Source organism: Macaca fascicularis, chromosome 5 (genome assembly GCF_037993035.2).
Source record: "Macaca fascicularis isolate 582-1 chromosome 5, T2T-MFA8v1.1".
Classification (NCBI taxonomy): Eukaryota; Metazoa; Chordata; class Mammalia; order Primates; family Cercopithecidae; genus Macaca; species Macaca fascicularis.
Genome location: NC_088379.1, coordinates 55,343,241 through 55,366,072, shown reverse-complemented (window position 1 = coordinate 55,366,072; position 22,832 = coordinate 55,343,241). Strand labels below are relative to the sequence as shown.

Here is a 22,832-nt window from a genome sequence, read left to right as displayed (position 1 = left end):
GCTATTCCGTGTACACATAGGGAAACAAAAAAAAAGAATGTGAATAGCTGACTCAAGATCATCTTAATTTGGAAATAAAATATAACCCATATTTGGTTCAGTTCTCTGTGTATTAGTAAACACCAACCATTGCTAATGCTTTTCTGGAAATCAGTTATCTATCAAGGCATATAGTGGCAATTATCCTTCCATTTCCTTTCTTCAGAGGTGTTCTGTGGGCAAGAACGACATGTTCGGTTTGTCCCCCTGCAGGTGGAAGCAGGACACCAGTGGTATCTCCAGGTCATCTACATCATTGGCCCCGACACCATCTCAGGGCCCCGGGTCCAGCGCTCTCTCACAGCTCCACTCAGACGCAACCGAAGGGACCTGGTGGAGCCCAGTGGCCGGCTGACCCTTGATGATTCCCTCATTTATGACAATGAAGGAGACCAAGTCAAGAATGGCACCAATATGAAGTCCCTGAATCTGGAGATGCAAGAGCCAGCGGTAGCTGCGTCCCTATCACAGACTGGGGCGTCCATTGGCAGCGCTCTGGCTGCGATCATGCTTCTACTTCTGGTGTTTTTGGTGGCTTGTTTCATCAACAGGAAATGCCAGAAACAGAGGAAGAAGAAGCCCACAGAGGACATTTTGGAGGAATATCCTCTGAATACTAAGGTAGAAGTGCCCAAGAGGCACCCGGACCGGGTGGAGAAGAACTTGAATAGACAGTACTGCACTGTGCGGAACGTCAACATCCTGAGCGAGCCGGAGGCGGCTTACATGTTCAAAGGTGCTAAAGTAAAAAGACTGAATCTAGAGGTCAGAGTTCACAACAATTTACAAGATGGAACAGAAGTTTAATGGAGGAGACCTGTGTGTATTTTTTTCTAAAATCATTTTTATAAAATGGGGGGAAATACTGGTATTTTTATAATCTCACAGATAAAAAAGGGAAAACTATAGCTTTGAGTGGCAGACGGCACACATCACATGCATCAACTCACAGCTGAGCTACCTCATTCAGTGAAGAACCACTGAGACCCCAGAGTACTAGAGTGATTTCCATAGATCCCTGTGATAGTGTCAACAGCTGTACACAGCTCCTTAAGGCTGGTCTTAGAAAACAAATACTTTAGTATCAGGACAGGAGTCGAACAATTAGGTTAGCAGATTGAGAAGAGAGGACTGGGTAGTGTACCATGGCAGATCTCAGAGAGAAGAAGTAGGTACAGGGCCTTTGGTTCCCTCCCCCAGTCCCAGCTTTCTCCTACAGGGCTTTTCCTCAGCCCCCAGACAGCAGAGTATGAACTGCTGACACCCAGATTCCATTAAAAATTCTACTAATCAACACAACACATATATTTGCTCATGATTTCCACTTGACAGCGTATGCTCCTTGGCCTCTAATTGTACTTTGCTTTTCCAGAGCCCTTTTTATCTGGGGATTTCAATGTGCTTAAGTAGAATCCTCTGAAAACCATGGGAGCCTCCGTCTCCTCAGGCACAGAGAACTCCCTCCTACAAAGTGGGAGACTGAAACCCGAGTTAAGGAGGGGCCTGGCAAGTGTATCAGAGCACATTTGTGATGCCCTTCACCCCAGGGAGGTGTCTTTGTTCCCAGTGGTTTATGTGGCACTGAGACATCCCTCCCTGACCAAGGATGCTGCAAAACAGATAAATGTACTATGGCCTTTTAATTCAACATTGCCATAAATGCTTTAAAGAAAACCCACCACACTTTCCTGCTACTCCAGGCTTTGCCCAGTCCCGTAATAGACAATCCATGTGCTTTGCTAGCTATGGGTTTTTATTGTGTTAGTGCTTCTGGAGAGTAAGTGATTCATTTGAATAAGGCAAATTAGGAGAAAGCCAAGGTTGGGGTGAAATCAGACTTAAGAGATACATGCTGGTTCTCCTTGCTGGGTGAGACACAGCAGACAGAGGCACTGTTCCTGGTGCAGTATTTCAGGGATTTCTCTTTGAGGGGTTCTTTTCTGGTAGCTCAGGCAATTATTTTTACCATATCAGCACATGACAAGGCCATGAATACATGGCTCTAAAATAATTTAGTGTTCAAGCCTCAGCTTAACTATTTTGTGTAGGCTACACACAGCTTGCTTTTGTTTCTCTTGTTTCTGCCTTATTGGCAGAAACATAAGCATGCATGCCATGTTGTTTTGAATTGGAGGCACAATTTCATTATTCAAGAGTAAAAGACATGTCCTCTTCTGATGCATGGCACACCACAGTCACCAAGCAAATAACGGAGCCTTCACATTGTGTAACATATGTATGAGAATGACTCAAGCTCTTTGAGAACATTCCAAACTCGTAACATTTCGCTACGAAAAGCTAGAAAGGATGAACTGTGAAAGGTTCTAGGCAGCTCTGTGAGACTCCAAGATCCTTGAAAGTAGGACCTTTGTGAGCCACGCCTTTCATTCTTCAGCAGTGCCTTGCGTGTAACAAGCACTCCAGAAATATTTGTTGAATGAATGAATGAATAGTGTCATGGGTGAATGATAGGGGAATAAATTTAGGAAGGGAAAGTGAGAGAGTATGGTGGCAATATCACAAGGGAGGAGAGAGGAAAACAATTATCTTCTCTACTTGGATTATGAGATAATCTTTTACTTGGAGCAAAGAGACACCGCTTTACAAAGGCATGACTCTGGCAGTGGTCCTAAGGAAGCATGAACAGAAAATTCATAATAATGTATCAGCAGGAGATGAGATTATGAACTGGCATCCAGAACAGGAGATTTAGAAGAAAATCTGATTTAGCATTCTGAAATGAGTGTCAGGTTTTCAGGAGAGAATGAATTGGGGTGAGCCCAGAGTCTGAAACTCCTGACTGGTGAGATGCTACTTAAGACCAGGTTGGGCAATTCAGGGCAGAACTCCTAAATCAGCCTCATGGACACCCACAATTGGTATCTCATGGCTGGAGAGCTGATCAGGCAGGGCACAGAATCTCCAGAACAACCTAGAGAGTGAAGGCTAATTTGTAGAGGGAATTTTCATTTGGTCCATTATTTGTAACTGTGTAACTGCTCCAAGTGCCAGAATGCTTACACATTAAAGCAGCAACTTTCCATTTGCCCAAATATTCTTCTTGCACACCCCTTCCATTACTGCTGAATAGGACATTGCATGGGAAGAGTGCAGAGGTGGCAGAAGGAAGCTAGAGTGGGAAGGACTAAAGACTGAGCCCCAGAGTGCTCCCAGCAACTGCCACGTACAAGGTTTGAAATGACAAGGGCAAGAGTGAGATACGAAACTGTGTGTGAAAGGAAAGCCCTTGCAGTATTTCTGCCCCCCTTTCTACATGTACGTTATTGAATGCCAGTACTTCTCTAGTGGATGCACACTTGTTAAATAGTGTTAAGAGACGTGGAGATGAGCTATACCCCTTTGATGTAGAATTATTCATTTGGTTTGTTTCATACTTCATCATAGGAATCAAGTAATTTGCTGACTAATGTGGATTATATTTCAGTCAAAGCTCTGCTTTCAATTTCTCTGATTTGCTCACTAATGCCTTGTGTGTGTTTTACTAACCTTTTATATCTTGCCTTCAACGGAGAAGGAACAAACAACTCTCAATGGTTGCTACTTGCTATTATATGCTGGCTGTGAAGGTTAAAAGAAAGAATGGTCTGCACCATTTTTTCTGCCTCGCTGCCCTTTTATTGTACCCCAGGCCTCCTAGAGGACTCCTGCAGATTCTATTGTTGGGTGGGAAATAGTGTTGGAATGTGTTTGCACAGTCTTATGATATTCAGTCTCAGGCTGCTATAGGTATTTGTTATTCTTGGATACTATACACCTGCTCAGACTGAGTAAACATTTGTGGTGCTGTCAACCTGATTTCTTGACTCTCAAGTGATTTTTGTATTTCCAATATGAATTTGTGTGTTATGAATTTCTGATTTCTCCAATGGTGTATGCCACTATATAAATTTGTATTAATAAATGACAGTCTGGTTGTTTTTTTGTTTGTTTTCCTATGTTCTTTTTAGATTATGTCTCTTATTAATATAGACATTGCCATTAAGATGGCAAAATTCATTCTAAAATTTGAAGCAGTCTTTTGGAGAAAACCCTTCTAATGAGGGTGAATCTGAGACACTCATTAACTGTGTTCAGAGTAAGATGCTGAATAAATTATATGTTCCCAGATTATCATAGGTCTTCTTTGGCAATCAGTTGAAATTCTGAGACAAAGAAGAATAATTAAAATTTCCATGTGCCATATAATAAGATGATGTTTGGATGTTTATATTTATTATCAAAACTTCTAAAGAGACGTGATATAGTATGAGGGTGGCTTATGTCCTTCTGTGCACATGCAAATATTTGAGCATACATCACCGACCCCGGAAAAGACCAAAGCTCCAAACGAGTTTACAGGCTCATGAAGGGAAAAATCAGAGTCAAAATGGAACTGTACCCAGTTGGTCTTTGCATTCTGCAAGCCTGTGCATTTGTGTGCCTTTCCCTTCTGATAAAACAAATAACTGCCAATAACAGTGACCAGCAGGGCTCTGTTGGCACATTTGCAAACTCAGCAAGAGTTGAGAAAGCATGTTTATAGAAAATCTGGGGAAGGGATGCCACAACCAATCCTGGAAGTTGCTGAGATGCTGCCAGGAGCTTAATGTAAACTTCCAGTCCTCACCATTTCCTGTGATTATCCATTGCCTTAAAGCAGCCTCTCTGCCCTGGAGTTCATTTCTCTAGAGTGCAGAGAAACTACTAGGAACCAATGTAAGAATTGTTAGGATTGTCTATAAAAATGCTTCTGAGACTGGAAATGTCATGGCCATAAAATTTAGGGATCTGGAGGAATAGTGGCAGAAAATGAGTTCCCATTTAGAATTTAAAATGTCTCATAGACTGCTTTTGAAGAAATGTACTGGGAGTGGTGGAAGGAGACTATATTTGGAATGTGTTATTAGGTTCAGCTACCTGAAATTGATGATTTGATAGGTTGAAAATAGTCCAATATCAATAGTTTTGTATGTCTCAACCTAATACTAAGATACCACAATCTGTAATAGAGATTCTGTCCCCAAATGAGCCACAGAGAACTCTTAACTAGAACCCTGTGCACTGAGAGTAGCTAATGCCCCGGAATTGTTATAGGGACTATATCAAATGATATATTGGGCATATCTGGCAATGCTCCAATCAAGAACAATGACTCCCTTATATTCTGTACCTCATTCAGTCTTCATAACAACCCCATAAGACATAGTTGTCCTGGATAATTTCCTTTGAAAGTTTCATATGAATGTCAGAATTTCAAATCTTTGAAGGCCTTCACAAACACAACTTGATGTTCATTTAGAATGGTCCCAAGCTCCTATATCCTAAATTTAATGCTTGTCATGAAAAGTTACATCACTTGATTGATACAACAAAATAGACCTATGCTGCAACCGTCTCTAAAAAAGCTAGCAGAATTTTATCCCTAGGCTCATCTTGGTTTAAGGCCAAGTTCCAAGAGTACTCAGCAAGTTATAAAAGTTATTAGAATGTCAGTCTCTGGAATAATTTTCATAAATTGTTAAAAAACTAGCATCAAGATATCTCAGTTCCAAGACTACTCAGCAAGTGATAGAAGTTATTCAAATTTCAGTCTCTGGAATAATTTTCATAAATTGTTAAAAACTAGTATCAAGCTATCTCCTTTAAACATCCCACTAAGGGATGCTTCAAAAATGAACCAGTGCTGGATACTAGCAACTCCCAAGAGTCCCTGTGCTGCTGATTCTGTTTGCTGCACACTGAATCTGCCCTGCCCTGTGCACTGGGAAACCGACATTTTATCAACTGCTTCTTCAAGGCCCCATTGCCTCTCGGCTTCTGGTTGAGGTTGGCCAAGTGGAACGACTGATGAGAGACAAGATGATGTGTGTTTCGCCTCCTCCCTGCTTCCTTCTGCCTTGTAATTCTGGGGTGGCTGCATCCCTCCCTGGCCACAGGTCTCGTGGGTTCTGATGAAACCCCTTCCTTCCCTTGCCCATGCAAGGCTAGAGGTAGTCATAATTTCATCCTGTCCCTAGTCCTTGGAGACTATATCATCCCTGTGGATACCAAGCCAAACTCTGCCCATGCGTTTGTAAATAGCTCCTTTATTTGACTCTTTTTTCAGACCCTTTGAGTATGCTGTCTCTTTCTATCCAAACTCTTATACAGTCCTTAAATTCAGTGCCATTTGGTTCCACTTCTCTAGTGTAAATCACAATTAAATACCTGAACTGAAATCTTGTCTCAATTTCAAATTTGTTTGTTATTATAAAGAGTGATGTGCTGATAAATGCTTCACAACTGACCTTTGGGGTAAAGGGAGGCTCAATTTATAGTATTTCCTAGTTTTTGTGTTGTATATACTCCCACCATGGCTGAATGCAACCCACTAGAATGATTTCACTGAATGTGGAGTTGGGAAGAGATGCACAGAAGTACAACTTTATGCACTATTGTCACCACATGGATGCAATAAACATAACCTGGAAAGCATCAACAATAATAAGATGTAGTGAAATAATTAGGAAGTGGTTAATTTTGAGTACCTATTACCTTTGTTTTTAACATAATTTATTCAACTGTATTTATTTAACTTGTAATAATGTCTACATTTAATACTGGCTGTGAAATAACTGAAAATTCAGGAGTTGGCTTTCACATGCTGGTATAACCCAGCTCCAACACATCACTGTAACAGCAACTATGTATTTAACAGCCACAATCATGTAATCAGTTAGTTTTTCCTTCACATTTTACCATATGTTCGAAATATATCTCAATAACTTTGCTTTAAAATTTTTTATTTGGCTGTTAAATTGTTCTTTTGATCAGGGTGCTATAGGAAAATTTGCTTTTTACTAACCTGTAAAGTTCTGTGTATTCAGAATAATGCAAGTTTTATTAAAAGACCTTTCTGAATTCTTTTTCTGGATAACCATAAACCTGGATTCTGACAGCATCATCTAATATTTCCTTCCAAGAAAACTCATCCTTTGGGGGAAAAAATAGTTTTATCATATGCCATGACATGTTTCTAGTATAAATGGTGGTAATAGGGCTATTGATACAACTAGAAAAATGATAAAAATGATAAAAGTGCATTTGTTAAAGTTACCATCCTGAAATCAAAGAAGTTAAATCCTGAATGATTTAAACAATTAAAGCCTACATGTAAAACATCATCTGTTACTCATTTTCTTCTGGCTACAAATCTAGCCCTATTACTTCCTAGTTGCCTAGAATACAACTCGTAGAACTTACTGAGTCCCTCTGAGCCTGTCTCTCTATCTGCAAAATAGAGGCAATCATAAATAATTTACAGCTGGTTGGTAAGCATGACATAGGTCACGTATGTAAAGTGCATTACGCAATGTCTGGCACAAATAACAATAAATATTTTCCACTCATTTCATGCTAATCTCAGAATTTTTCAAGGTAACATGGGATTTGTTTATTGTGGTGAAGTCTGAATGGGAGTCAGGAATTACTATGCAGAACAGAATGCACAACACCGTCCTATCTTCTCTCTTGTGGAAAGCTCATTACTTTGGATTTGTAAATCTGAGAGGGCTCCCAGGGCACTGGCCTTTTAAGCATGACCATCTCTGCCTTCTCCATTGTAGCTCCTCTTAAATCAGTGGTTCTCAAACTTTAAGGTGCATCAGAATCATTTGATGGAGTAGGGTTTCAGGGAATTTGCATTTCTAATGAGTTTCCAGGTCCCAGGACTCAGCTTTAAGGACCAAGACTGTAATGTCATCAACTCACACTCAGGCAGCTCCAGCCATGCTTATCCTCTGAGTCTAGCAACTCCTGTGTCAGTTAAAGGGCCAGCATATATAATACTGCTGAAAGACTAGGAAAAAAAAAGTATTCAGCTGGGCATGGTAGCTCACGCCTGTACTCCTAGCACGTTAGGAGGCCAAGGTGGGAGGATCACCTGAGGTCAGGAGTTCAAGACCAGCCTGGCCAACATGGTGAAACCCCGTGTCTTCTAAAAATACAAAAAATTAGCAGGGCTTGGTGGCGAGCGCCTGTAATCCCAGCTACTCAGGAGGCTGATGCAGGAGAAGCACTTGAACCCAGGAGGTGGAGGATGCAGTGAGCTGAGATGGCATCACTGCACTCCAGCCTGGGTGACAGAGCAAGACTCTATCTCAAAAAAAAAAAAAAAAAAAAAAAAAACTATTCATGCAGTTTAAGTTTCTATTAATATGCAAACACCTAAATGGCAATTTGTTAGTCCTAATCCTATCTCCAAATTAATACTTTCACTAAAAGTTTTTTCCAGAATGAATAGAAATAGGGGCCGAGAGCAGTGGCTCACACCCATAATCCCAGCACTTTGGGAGGCCAAGGCAGGCAGATCACTTGAGGTCAGGAGTTTGAGACCAGACTGGTCAACATGGTGAAATCCTGTCTCTATTAAAAATTTAAAAATTAGCTGGACGTGGTGGTGGGGGGGTGCTGTAGTCTCACCTGCTTGGGAGGGTGAGGTGGGAGAATCACTTGAACCCAGGAGGCAGAGGTTGCAGTGAGATTGTGCCACTGCACTCCAGCCTGGGTGACAGAGTGAGACACTGTCAAAAAAAAAAAAAAAAAAAAAAGAGAGAGAGAAAGAAAAAGAAGAAAGAAGAAAGAAGGAAAGAAAGAAAGTGAAAGAAAGAAAGTGAAAGAAAGAAATAAAAGAAAGAAAGAAAGAAAGAAAGAAAGAAAGAAAGAAAGAAAGAAAGAAAGAAAAGAAAGAAAGAAAGAAAGAAAGAAAGAAAGAACGAAAGAAAGAAAGAAAGAAAGAAAGAAAGAAAGAAAGAAAGAAAGAAAGAAAGAAAGAAAGAAAAGAAAGAAAGAAAGAAAGAGAAAAAGAAAAGAAAGAAAAAAGAAACAGGGCAATTTATACTATGATTGAGAACTATAGAACACAGCAACTTAAATATGGAGAACTTCAATTTATCTACCCTTGAAGATAAAAGGGGTAGTGGAAGGTAAGAATTCTTTCAAACGATAATGTGTGCAATCAAGTCAAATTGTGTTGCCTCCTTCCCTGTCTCAGTCTTCTTACCGTCCTTCTCCCCCTAAAGCCTGCTATGTTTTAAGTTCTTTCCCCATAGCTTAACACAATATATAAAATAACAAGGTATCATGCATTTTATTTATTTATTTTTTTTTTTTTTTGAGACAGAGTTTCACTCTTTTTGCCCAGGCTGGAGTGCAATGGCGCAATCTCGGCTCACCGCAACCTCTGCCTCCCGGGTTCAAGCGATTCTCCTGCCTCAGCCTCCCGAGTAGCTGGGATTACAGGCATGTGCCACCACCCGGGCTAATTTTTGTATTTTTAGTAGAGACGGGGTTTCTCCATGTTGGTCAGGCTGGTCTTGAACTCCCGACCTCAGGTGATCCACCTGCCTCGGCCTCCCAAAGTGCTGGGATTACAAGCGTGAGCCACCGCGCCCGGCCTGGTATCATGCATTTTAAATACGCTTTCCTTTTTAGAACAGTTTTTAGGTTCCTTCTTTTGATCTGATATTAGCAATTTGTGTCCTTTAGGTTCCAAGCAAAACTGAGTAGAAAGTACAGAGATTTCCCAAATGTCCCCTGCCCCCACACATGCATAGCCTCCTCTGTTATCAACACCATCCACCAGAGTAGTGTATTTACAACTGGTGAACCTACATTGACATATCATTATCACTGAAGTTCATAGCTTACATTATGGTTCACTCTTGGTGTACATTCTACGGATTTTGACAAATGTATAATGACATGTATCCACCATTATATCATACAGAGTATTTTCACTTTAAAAATCCTCTGTGCTCCACCTGTTCACCCTACCTCCCCTCAACCCCTAGAAACGATTGATTTTTTTACTGTCTCCATAGTGTTGCCTTTTCTGGAATGTCATATAGTGGGAATCATAGTATGTAGCATTTTCAAATGGGCTTCTTTCTATTAGTAATATGCATTTAAGTTTCTTCCATGTGTTTTTATAGCTTGATAGCTAATTTCTTTTCAGCGCTGAATAAAATTCTATTGTATAGATGTATCACAGTTTATTTATCCATCCACCTACGAATTACATCTTGGTTGCTTCCGAGTTTTGATACTAATGAGTAAAGCTACTATAAACATCCATGTGCAGGTGTTTGTAGCGGTAAGTTTTCAACTCCTTTGGGTAAATACATAAGGAACCCAGTGATGACTGAGTGTAAGCAATACTTTTTACTTATGTGGTCTTGGATAAATCACTTCACTTTTCTAAGCTTCAGTTTCCTTGTCTGCAAATTGTGATAAAAATAGCACCTCCTAGAGTTCCCTTGAAGATAAAAGAGGTAAGGTATTCAAGCACTTACTTCAATACCTGATACCCAATACATGGTAACTTTTTATTATCTTCTACATCCTTCCGCACACAACTGCTCATAATTCCCTCATACGAGTAGGGCTTTAATCTTTTAGCCTCGATGATTTGTTGTGCTCTTCCAAATGCCTAGAATGCCCTTCCAGGTTACCGTCTCCCTGAGCCTTTGGTTGGAATCCTCATACTAGAGGGTCAACACGTTTAGAAGAGGAATTACTGAAATAGTTGAGTTCCAAGCAGTAGCTCTGGCATTTACTGTCTGTGTAAATTTGCTGAAGTTATCCAACGTCTCTGTATCTCAATTTCCTCATCTATAAAATGGCGATAATAGTATCTACCTCAAAGAGTTGTTGTCGGAGCCACTTTAATGGCAAAAACCGCGATTACTTTTGCACCAACCTAATAAATCCGCTCATATTCTTAAAGACGTTGAAACAGTGCCTGGTACAAAGTAAATGCCTGATCAATGTTATTGATTGTTATTAATGTTAGGTGACCGCCACCTATGCCACGCAGTGAGTTCCTTAGGTGTGGGGACAGTCTAATCTCCGAATCCACACTGCCTAGAACAAAGTAAGCATTGCAGTACATTTGAGAAAGTAAAGGTGTAGTGGAAACCGAGGGCGAAATGAGGGAGTAGGGAGAAAAGGGTGGTGAAGCTTAGAGACCCGTGAGGGAGCAGAGCTGGGGCGCCTGTGTACAGGGACGAAGCCCGGCGGCAGCAGGGCGCGGCTTCCCTTTCCCGGGGCCTGGGGCCGCAATCAGGTGGAGTCGAGAGGCCGGAGGAGGGGCAGGAGGAAGGGGTGCGGTCGCGATCCAGGCCCGGAGCCAGCGAGGAGCATCAGCGCCCGGGGCGAACACCTTCGCTCGCAGTTCACTCGCACACCAGTTTCCAGCCGCCGCGCTTCGGGGTAAGTTTCGCCCCCCGGCACGTTCCAGCCAGCTTCGTCCACCGCCGCCGGCTGCCGGGTGGCTTGGGGAGGTCGCGGCGCCTCGCCCAGTTCCCCCGAGAGTGCTGCTCGACCCCGGGCAGGGCTGCCGGCTGGCGCCCGCGCCCGGCCCCAACCCAGCTGCGTGGGTACGGAGCTGGAGGGATCTCAGTCCCGCATTTCAGAGTCCAGGAGACTGGGGCCCAAGGGAGGAAAAGTGCGGTGCCATGGGACGTTCACCCAGGTCTTGGTGGGGCCCAAGCAGATACTTAGCTGTCCTCGCTCCCTGAAAGCTTCGCTTATTGCAGCTAGCAGCGTAGTGGATCCACTTAGCCATCTCGGCCTCCCCAGTCCTAAAGGTCTAGGGGACAGAAAAACGCTGGGAGTCGGAAGGTTCCTCGGGTCCCCGGCATCGCAGACGGGGCTGGCTCAGAGGTCTGCTCTGTGGACTTGGAATCGCACCCACCCTGTGAGCATCTTCTCCCCTTGACATAAGCAATTTATTTTATTTTACTTATTGTTTTAGGAGGTAGAAAAAAAGTGGATTTGCATATTGAGGGTTGGAAGTTCAAGAATTTTGCTTTTTCCTGAAAAGACTCACCGTTTTCTTTGCAACAGAATCCTATTCACTAGACATGAATCATTCCCTTGGCATTTAAGTCCCCAGGTGGGAGGTTTGGATACTTGATTGCAGATGACCATATACAGGAAACTATGCAGGTGCTGGGAGGTTCTGGGTCGCTGGAGGCCCATCCGGCTACTGATAAGAAATTGCATAGCCAGGGCCGAATTCTTTCCAAGGATTTGTGTTCAGCACTGACAGCAAGACTCTGCCCTGTGGGAAAGATACATTTGCTATGTTCATCAACATCATTTTTTAAAATGTAACTAATTAAAACGTTATTGCATGAGGATATCACCTTTGGTTTTCATGAAGACAGAAAACTTCAGACTGACCAGAAAGGGAATTTTTCAATGTAAAGAAAACCAGAATCTTGTTCCCAGAACTATGTGGTTGTGTAGAGAAACCTGTTTAGAAATAACCGTAGAGGAGGAAGTAAAAGGAAATGATGTAATCCCTTTCAGGAAAGGATATGTTGAAATTCTGTTTAAGTCATTTGGCTTTCGCTGTGGAGTAATTCTTTACATCTTAAAAGTTAAATGATAGATTAGTAATAATTCTTAATAATTTTCCAATTCTACTGGATCAACGCATATTGAGGGTCAGGTTTGGTCAGGTGTGGGCAGGCAGTGGGATAAGGCAGAAGCATAGGGGTTAGGTTCATACCTTTAGCGTCTAGCTGCCTCCATGCAGTAGGGGTCCACTCACTAGCTGTGTGACTGTGGGACGTTACCATACCTCTCTGGCCCCAGCTTCTTCATATGCAGAACGAAGATGTAATACCTAACTCACTGGATGATTGTGTGCCTTGTATTAAATCATTCATTTAATCAATACTTTTTTTTTTTTTTAAATATCTACTGTGCCCCAGTGCACACAGATAAGAAGAGTCTCCAGCCTTGTGAAACTGACCTCGTTCAATGCTGGCAACACCCCCTTCTTCACTTTTTAAAGATAAGGAAATTGAGGCCCAAAGAAATTGTGTTTAGCTTTAAGAGGCAAAATGAGAACTAATAATACCTTGTTTTCACTGTATAGGATGGTTTCACTTTTGAGTTTTAGACTTCATAATAGTTTATCTGACTGTAACCCCTCATAAGTCAAAGAGCATCTATTTAGAGAGATACCGTGTTTGACTCTAACTAGAGAGTCAACTGCCCTAGGCTACAGGGAGCCTGAAAAAACCAGGGCAACATATTTCCAGAGACTAATAGTGTAATTTCCCACTGAACTTTGCTCTAGGGGTGTCAGGGAATTTTTAGAATATTTTGTTCCCAGGAAGGGTGGGAGCAACTTGCATTTCTAAATCAACCCTGGAGATATGCCAGCTTGTTTGAATAATATCTATTTCAGAAAAATGTGTCTGGCTTCCCAATCAAAGAACTGTCCCTTTCACCTCTGCACCCCACAAAGGACTGGACCACCTCCTCAAAGAGCAGACGTGTCTTTATAAGACTGTAGGCTTGGAGTCTTGTAAAATGTACATAGAGGTTTCACAATCAAGCACATGGAATCCAATTGAAGGCAGCTAAACTTTGTTGATTTGGTGAGGAGGAGCAAAATCCTATGTTTTTGTTGTTATTGATCCCCGTAGTGGTAGCCTGTCAGTAATCAGCATAGTTCTGCTGGACTTTAAATAAGTCAAACATTGGCTTTTCAGGAAGTATATTTGTAAGCATCTTAAGTACAAAGATTTTCTTCTGTCTCTTGTCTTGAAGTCCAGGTCTAGCACAGTCCCTTGCATATGGTAGATGCTCAGGAAATGTTTGTTTAGCAAATGGGATACCCAAAGTCAGATATATCCTCTTCCTGAGCAGGTTTTCTGTGAATGTTGACATCTGCTTTCTGGATTCAAGATTGAGGGTTGGACTGAGATTATTGTGTTCTAAATCACATATTGATACCATTTACTAATTTTTTTTTCTTTTAATAGATTAGTGTGATCTCAGCTCAAGGCAAAGGTGGGATATCATGGCATCTATCTGGGTAAGTAAAAATTAAGCCTTCACAACACAGTAACATGTATGAGTCAAACCAAAACACAGAAAGTCAAGATAGCAAGAAAAATTTTATGAAAGTTGTTAAGTTTATCTGGCAAAATCAACATTCCAGAAAAGCCAGAGGATGTCAAAAATAATAAAATATTTTAAAAAATGCATTGTAAAGTTACATAGTTAAAATAATTCATGATGACACCAAAGCAGAAAGGTCAAAATCAGATAATAAATTTGGTATATAATTTGGGAATTTATTATATGAAAAAGATGACATATCGGAGAAGAAGAGATGGGTTATTCAATAAATGTTAGGAAAAATTCTAGCTGTTTGGGTAAAAAGTAAATCTGTATTCCTTTTTCTGCCTTACAATAAAATAAATTCCATGTGGATAAAATACAGAAATGAAGAAAATGAAATATGAATGGGCTGGGTGTACTGCCTTACACCTGTAATGCTAGCACTTTGGGAGGCCTAAGTGGGTGGATCACCTAAAGCCAGGAGTTCGAGACCAGCCTGGCCAACATGGTGAAACCCTGTCTCTACTAGAAATACCAAAATAGCCCAGTATGATGGCACACACCTGTAATCCCAGCTACTCAGGAGGCTGAGGCAGGAGAATCGCCTGAACCTGGAAGGTGAAGGTTGCAGTGAGCTGAGATCACGCCACTGCACTCCAGCCTGGGAAACAGAGTGAGAATCCATCTCAAAAAAAAAAAAAAGAAAGAAAAGAAAAAGAAATATGAATGGATTCAAGAATAATCTTGGAGTGGGGAAGGCGCTTAGAACTGTGACACAAAACCAAAGGCCTAAAATAAAAATATTGATCTATTTTAACTACATACAAGTTTATAATTATGACAGCCAACAATCCCATTGGTAGAGGCAGAAGACAGCTCACAGGGAAAAAATATTTGCAGCACATTAGGCAAAAGACTTATTTCCTTAACATGCAAATAACTTGAATAAATCAGTTTAAAAAATGAACTTGACAGAAAAAATCGTAAGGGACATAAACAGGACATAAAAAGAATTAAAAGTGTCCAATAACATCAGAACGTGCTACAAGATCAGACACAGTGGCTCACACCTATAATCCCAGCATTTTGAGAGGCCAAAGTGGGAGGATCATTTGAGCCCAGAAGTTCAAGACCAGCATGGGTAATATGGCAAGACCCAGTCTCTTAAAAAAAAAAAAAAAACCCTAAAAATCAGCTGAACGTGGTGGGGCATACTCATGGTCCTAGATACTCAGGAGGCTCAGGTGGGAGGATCGTTTAAGCCGAAGAGGTGGAGGCTGCAGTGAGCCATGTTCATGCCACTGTACTCCAGCTTGGGTGACAGAGTGAGACCCTATCTATTTTTTTTTTTAATCCTGCATCTCACTCAGAATTGAAGAAACAAAAATATCGTGATGAGAAACCCTTTTCTACCTAAGAGATTGGTGAAGGTTAAAAAAAAAAAAAGTAATGTAGAGGATGTGGGCAAGGTGATATTTTTATTATCTGTTCATAGGAGAGTAAATTTAGTACACTTTTGGATGGTATTTTGACAATATCTATCAGTCCTTAAATGCACACGTCCTTTAAACCCAGTAATTCCACTTGTGGGTATGTATCTTTAGATAAACTTGCATAAGGTTGAAAAAATAGGGGCCCAACTACATTTGTTTGTATTAATGAAAACATGTGGACAGCATAAATGTCCATCCATGGGGTAGGAATAAGTAAATTACTCATTTATAACTTATAGGCATTTTTATGTGATCATTAAAACAAATGGGCAAAAAGTGGATCAGCTGTATGTGAACTGACATTAAAAAAGTCCCAAGATATAATAATTTAAAAAATTGCCAGGTGCGGTGGCTCACACCTGTAATCCCAGCACTTTGGGAGGCCAAGGCGGGTGGATCATGAGGTCAGGAGATCGAGACCATCCTGGCCTTAGTAGAGACGGGTGAAACCCCGTCTCTACTAAAAATATATATTAAAAAAACATTAGCCGGGCGCAGTGGCGGGCGCCTGTAATCCCAGGTACTCCGGAAGCTGAGGCAGGAGAATGGCGTGAACCCGGGAGGCGGAGCTTGCGGTGAGCGGAGATAGCGCCACTGCAGTCCGGCCTGGGTGAAAGAGCGAGACTTCTGTCTAAAAAAATAAAAAAAAAAAAATCAACTTAGCGAATAATATGTACAGAGGGATTCTGTTTAAAAGTAAGAACAAAGAAAATAAACAACATACAGAAAGACTATTACATGAAAACTTTGTGGAAAGGTAGAATTGTGAGAGCACTTTTACTTTTCAATATATCACCTTCTGTACTGTTTGAATTTTTTTAAATCATGAGCATACATTATATTTTATAAGTAAGGGGCAGGGCAAGTTTAAAGAAAAGCCTGTGCAGATGTGACCATCCCTTGGCCTGGGCAGTATGGATGGAAGGTGTGCTGTTGGAAGGCTTTGTTTGGCCCAAATTACTCCCTTCCCACTGGCTAGGCTAATCTCTCATCTTTCATCTGAAATCCCTGCTGCTTTTATGAACATCTCATAGAGTCAGATGAAAAAAGCATCTCTCCAAAATGCTGGTGTTAAAAAAAGTCTCCCTCTGGCCCTTGCCCATGAGTAAATTGACATGAAATTAGTTGAGCAGGCTCTCCCGCTGACACCTTCAAAGGCGTGGCATGTTTCTGAAGGGCTAGGAGAGACCCAGGTGAGTGTGATCAAGGGTGTATTCATTTCCTATTGCAGCTGTGACAAATTACCATAAATTTAGCAATGTAAAACAACACCCATTTATTATCTCACAGTTCTGTATGTTAGAAGCCTGAAATGGGTCTCACAGCACTAAAATGAAGGTGTTGTTGGGACTGCGTGCCTTTCTGGAGGACTTTGGGAAGAATCCTCTTCCAAGCCCGTTTAGGTTGTTGGTAGAATTTAGTTCCTTGTAGTTGCAGAATTGAGCCCTTAGTCCTTGCTGGCTGCCAGCAGAAGCTGTCTTTGGCTCCTGTAGGCCTCTGCCTGTCATTGTACGTGGCCCCTACATCTCAGAACCAGCAATAATGCATCAGATCTTTCTTATGCTTGGAATCTCTTTTCTGCCTTTCTCTTCTCCCTCCAGCTGAATATATTTCTCTGCTTTTAAGGGCGCGTGTGATTAAATTGGGCCCACCTGGATAACGTGGGCTAATCCCTGTGTTTTAAGGTATGGAACCTTAATTACGTTTGCAAAGTCCCTTTCATCATGGAACACAATACATTGACAATTTCCATGGATTATGGTGTATACATTTTAGGAGGCTGTTGTTCTGCCTACCACAAGGGCTAGGAGTATGGCTACATCAGGGATGGTAGCATTTGGCATCAGATAGCAGGAAAGAGGTGGGGAGGGGTCACAAAGGGGAGGCTAACCTGAGCCTGGAGAGCAAACCCTCACATGGAGAAAGAGTCCCTAGCCAGAGAAGGGCTCCTGCTGTCCCTGGGTTTTTGTTTTGTTTTGTTTTGTTTTCCTATTTACCTCCTCTCCCTCTATTAAAGAACTAATATCTGTGAGTGAGATCTCAGAGAGCAAAAATTAAGAACAACTCAGAACCGCTATGGAAAACAAGATAGCAATTCTCCAAAAAATTAAAACTAGAACTACCACATGCTCCAGCAATCCCATTTCTGGATATATATCCAAAGGAAATGAAAGCAGGATCTTAAAGAAAGATATCTGTATACCCATGTTCACTGCAGTACTTTTTACAATAGCCAAGAGGTGGAAACAGCCCAGTTTCCATGGACAAGAATGAATAAACAAAATGCGGTACATACACACAATGGAATATTATTCAGTCTTTTAAAAACACATGTTGTGTGACAGGAAGAAACCCCTGTCACATGCTACTGTATGGGCGAGCCTTGAGCCCATTATGTTAAGTGAAATAAGTCAGTCCCAAAGAGACAAAATGCTGTATGATTCCATTGATACGAGGTATCCAAAGCAGTCAAATTCATAGGAACAGAAGGCAGACTGGTCGTTAGGAATGAATAAGGAAAGAGAAAAAGAGGAGTTGTTTAATGTGTAGAGTTTCAGTTCTGAAAGATGAAAAAGTTCTGAAGATGTTTCAAAACAATGTAAATATTCTAACCACTACTGAACCGTACACTTAGAAATGGTTACTATGGTAAAAACCCTCAGATTTCCAATTGTAAATATTCTTATCACAAAGTTTTATGTGTTCTTTTTTTCTCTCTGCCACACGAAAGCACATACACACTCAAACGTAAATAAGCAATCAAGTCCTTGCATTTCTACAAAACTGTATACGTGGTTATGTGTATGATTAGTTTATTACAGTGCTATGATCAAGAGAGAAGTCATTAGTTGCAATTTCAATGCATTACCATTGAAGATGAAAGAATGGCTGGTTTCTTAGGTCTTTTATATTCTATCCAAGGGTGTTGCAACCCTACCATTGTTTCAGATGAATCAACAGTCTGTGTTGCATTAGTATTTCCTTTGCTTGCAAATTTTGAATATCTCTGTTCAGACATATGTTCTACCACTTCACCCTTGATGAAAGGGTCTGATATCTTATTGGTCTGTACTCCTTGGACTCAGGGTCCCTTGTCATATGTTGCCTGTAGGTCCATAGCAAGCACTCAGGAAGCCCACCAATTAGAATGTCTTAGAACATGACATTTTATTAAGCTACCACAGCAGTATTTTTTCTGTGTACTTTCTGTAATACAATGCTGGCTTTCTTATGTAAATACTCTGAGCTCTTTCCTCCTTGATCAATTCCTAACTTACATTTACAGAATAATAATAAATGTAATTCCTATTTGTTTGAACTCTCAAATTAGAATTTTTATTATGGTACTAGAATTTTTCTTTCTCTCTCTTTCTTTTCTTTTCTTTTTTTTTTTTTTTTTTTTTGACAGAGCTTCACTTTGTCATTCAGGCTGGAGTGCAGTGGTGCAATCACAGCTTGCTGCAGCCTCGACCTCCTGGGCACAAGCGATCCTACTGCCTCAGTCTCCTGAGTAGCTGGGACCACAGGCATGCCCCAGCATGCCCAGCTAATTTTTAAATTTTTTTGTAGAGATGGGGACTCACTGTGTTGCGCAGGCTGGTCTTGAACTCCGGAGCTCAACTGATCCACCCGCATTGGCTTTCAAAAGTGCTGGGATTACTGGTGTGAGCCACCGCACCCAGTGGTGCTAGAATTTTTAAAAATTAACTCGCAATCATTGTAATCACCATTAATTGTTATTAACATCCTAACTTGGTATCCATTCTCCTTTCACCACTCCAAACTCCAGTTTACAAAATGAGGAAAGGGAATATAGAGGCACTCTGCAACCAAGGGATAAGAGAAGTTTTATGAAAGCATATTACCTAAATACAATGCCTACTAACTTTGTTTTGAAGTTCATCCAAAACAGTTAAACAATTAAAGCAGCAAGTACCTAGTTCGACAGGCTCTGCTGGGAGCAGAATGAAGACAGTCTAACCACAGTCTTAACTCTCCCTTTCAGAACTCCCTAATCATTTAAAAGGTAGGCTCTTGAGCAAATTGCTTAGTCCTTCTCTACTTCAGTTTCCTCATCTACAAAACAGGTATGGTAATAGTGCCTATCTCATCTAGGGTTTGTAAGCATTAAGCCAGTTCATGTAAAATGTATTAGCAGTGACTGGCATGGAGTGAGCACTCAATAAATGTTAGTTTTAATCAGCATGATTTCAATATATTAATTTTATTCTAAAATGTATTTCTTGCCAAATAATATTGCGCAACTGTTTTTGTAGAGGGGCTTCTGCCTATTTCCTGGGCATGATTTTATTACACATGAGTAGCCCCCTCTCCCCATTGGAATGGTTCTTTCAGCCATCTAAAAGAGATGGCATATCCTCAATCAAATTCCTTCTGGCCACTCTTATTTTCAACATTTTATAATATTTTAAACACATATATATTTCTAAAGACATAAAAATCCTCCCTTTCCACTCCTAGTGGGCATACTGGAATACATTTCTGACACTGACTACCCAGCGTTAGCATCAGATTCCACAGCATTAAGGGCTCAGTCCTCCGCAAAACTGCCCTCACTTCAGATATCAGTTCAAGTCTCAGGAATCACCTGCACTGTGGCCAACTGGCTATAAATTTGGGGGTTTCCATGACCCTCTGAAATTAAAGAATTCCCTAGAATGATTCACAGAACTCACTGAAAGTGTGATCCTTATGAATGCAAGTTTATTATGAGGGGTACACATGGGCAAGCTCTGGAAGGGTCCTGGACCCAGAGACTCCATGCCCTCTCCCTGTGGCGTCAGGACACCTCACCCTCCCTTTGTGTCAGTGTGTTCAATAACCAGGAAGCTCCTCTGAGCCTCAGTGTCCAGAATTGTAATTGGAGTTCCATTATGTAGGCACAATTGATTGATTAAATTGTTTGCTACATGATTGAACTCAATCTCCAGCCCCTCTTTCATCCTCAGAGGTCCGGCTGACCAGAGTTGCAACCCTGTGATCACAGGGCTAATCTTTCTGGAGACCAGCCATCATTCTAAGGCTATCTAAGAGTATGCCATGAGTCACCCCAATTGCATCACAAAGTCACTGCTATCACTCAGGAAATTCCAAGGGTTTTTGAAGCTCTGTGCCAAGAACCAGTACAAAGACCAGATACATTCCTAATTGTACTACACATATATAACTCACATTAAGGCACACAGTTTCCAATATATATTATTTTATTTTTGACTAACGTTACATTAAAAATAAGGTTATATTAGTTCCAATGGCACTGGCTATTTATGTTGATCAGAAGCTCTGATTGTTAGATATATTTTTCATATATGGGAAAAATGGGAAAATGAATTAATGTTTGGTAATAAATATAGATTGGCAAGACAGAATCATTCAAAACATGGCATCCATGTAGAAGATATTGAAAAAGGAATCCATGGTGGTAGAAATGTGGGGGGAAGGCTACCAGGACGGACCCTTGCAGATGGGAAAAGCTACTCCATGATCATGTGTTCATGGTGAGAGTTACAAGGCACAGCCTCCCTTCCCTACCGAACTCTTCCACTCTGGAGGGAGCAAGACTGGTGCAGTTTGACACATGAGGACACACTCGTCTCATTTCCACTGTTAACCCAGAGGAATGGCAGTAGTGGTAGGGCTGTTAGGAAAGGTGCAATGTGCTAACATGAGAGAGAATTTTGGGAAGATAATGCCTTTCAAATTCTGTCCCATGGAAGATACCAGCTCTGGACATTTGGATGCTGCTATTACTGGGTTCAAAGAGTTTGTGAGTGTCCTGTCCAGTTTCATACTTCTTGCTTTGACACAGACATCCCATTAGACCTTTCTTTCCTGGTATAGTTGCTCTTCTTTGCTATGCAGATTTAAAACATGTGTGAGGAGAAACCTGTGTTCATGCATGTGATTGTGCTGAACTCCTCCTCTGGTCTCCCTCCCATCTACCACATCCGGGAATGGAATATCAAGATGGTGACTATTTTCACTGAAAGAAACTTTTCACATCCCAAGCAGAACAGGTATCTTCCCTGGTTAGGTGCTGTTCAAGTCTGCTGTGTGTTTTAAACCATGTTCCCTGAAACTGCTTTAGGTAAATATTGGCATTTAGACAGGTACACAAATGGTCTATTGCAGAAAGTTGATTTAAAACAGGTTAGACCTGGATTTCAAATCAAAACATTTAAGCTTTGTTTAATGTTTCCAAAGCCTGGAAAATTTCTCATCTGAGTGAGAGCAGAGAGGCTTCCTAGGAATGAGTGGAATGAACACTAAAAAGCTGTTCTTGGCCGGGCGCGGTGGCTCAAGCCTGTAATCCCAGCACTTTGGGAGGCCGAGACGGGCAGATCACGAGGTCAGGAGATCGAGGCCATCCTGGCTAACATGGTGAAACCCCGTCTCTACTAAAAATACAAAAAATTAGCCGGGCGCGGTGGCGGGCGCCTGTAGTCCCAGCTACTCGGGAGGCTGAGGCAGGAGAATGGCGTGAACCTGGGAGGCGGAGCTTGCAGTGAGTGGAGATCGCACCACTGCACTCCAGCCTGGGCCACAGAGTGAGACTCCGTCTCAAATAAATAAATAAATAAATAAATAAATAAATAAATAAATAAAATAAAATAAAATAAAATTCTGTTCTTTGCCATTCTCTGACGTTAGCCCAACTGTGAAGGAGGGAGGGTCCCTCTTTCATATTTAATCATGATAAAGTGATAGTATGCAAAGCTAATGTTTAGCCATTGGAAGAGCCTGGTAAATCAGAGGTAAAGAGGAAAAAAAGTTTTAGATCAGACAGCAAGGAATGTAAAGTGGAGAAGGTACGATTTGTTCTCTTCAAAGTCTATTTTTTTGGTGGATGTAAAGCAGTTAGATAAAAAAGAAGTATATAGAGTGCTGAGCAATAAAATGAATACACAGGTCTCACATGAATTATAAGAGAAAAAATCAAAACAGGAGAAAATTCTCATCTATCCCTTCATTATCAGATCTTTGCTTCTTTCATTTGTAACTCTTTGTGTTTGATTCAGCATCTCATGTAGGTTCTGGAGGCATGTTTCAATAGGAGTAGGACAGCCCCATGTGAACAGGGTTTAAGAAAGGTGAAGACTGCATTTGTAGAATTTTTAACATATGGCATGGAGCTCTGAAAAGTCTGACAGTGGCATTTGAGAATTATTGAAAGAAACAGGATGCAGAACAAGAAAGCATTTTTTATTCATTTATTCACTCAACTAATTTTTACCACATATCTTTTATGTGCCAGATATTGGCTCTGGCAACACAGTAGAGAAAGAGAAATAAAAAAGCAGGGAGCCTACATTTTATTAGGGAAGACAGACAATAAATGAGAAATAAATGTACAGTATAAAAAGACAGTTTTAA

The 22,832-nt window shown here is 41.1% G+C and overlaps 2 protein-coding genes across 13 annotated transcripts in view; both read left to right on the top strand.

The window, feature by feature from the left end:
• FRAS1 (Fraser extracellular matrix complex subunit 1) overlaps positions 1-3,978 on the top strand; it is a 449,074-nt gene extending 445,096 nt beyond the window's left edge. For all 6 annotated transcript variants that reach the window (XM_045392441.3, XM_005554975.5, XM_065545065.2 and 3 more), the window contains one exon: positions 253-3,978. In XM_045392441.3, the coding sequence (XP_045248376.2) occupies positions 253-846 (594 nt within the window). In that variant the 3' untranslated portion in view covers positions 847-3,978. The remainder of the gene's footprint in view (positions 1-252) is intronic.
• Positions 3,979-11,209: 7,231 nt separating this feature from the next.
• Positions 11,210-22,832, top strand: part of ANXA3 (annexin A3) — a 61,385-nt gene continuing 49,762 nt past the window's right edge. For 4 of the 7 annotated variants that reach the window (XR_277132.5, XR_012434848.1, XM_005554974.5 and 1 more), the window contains exons 1-2: positions 11,210-11,289; positions 13,863-13,915. Coding sequence is in view for 4 of the 7 variants with exons in the window: in XM_005554974.5 (XP_005555031.1) it covers positions 13,901-13,915 (15 nt within the window). In the remaining 3 variants the exon portion in view is untranslated. Of the gene's footprint in view, positions 11,457-13,862; positions 13,916-22,832 lie in introns of all 7 variants that reach the window. The other 3 variants (XR_012434849.1, XM_074039833.1, XM_015450378.4) reach the window with 1 other exon arrangement.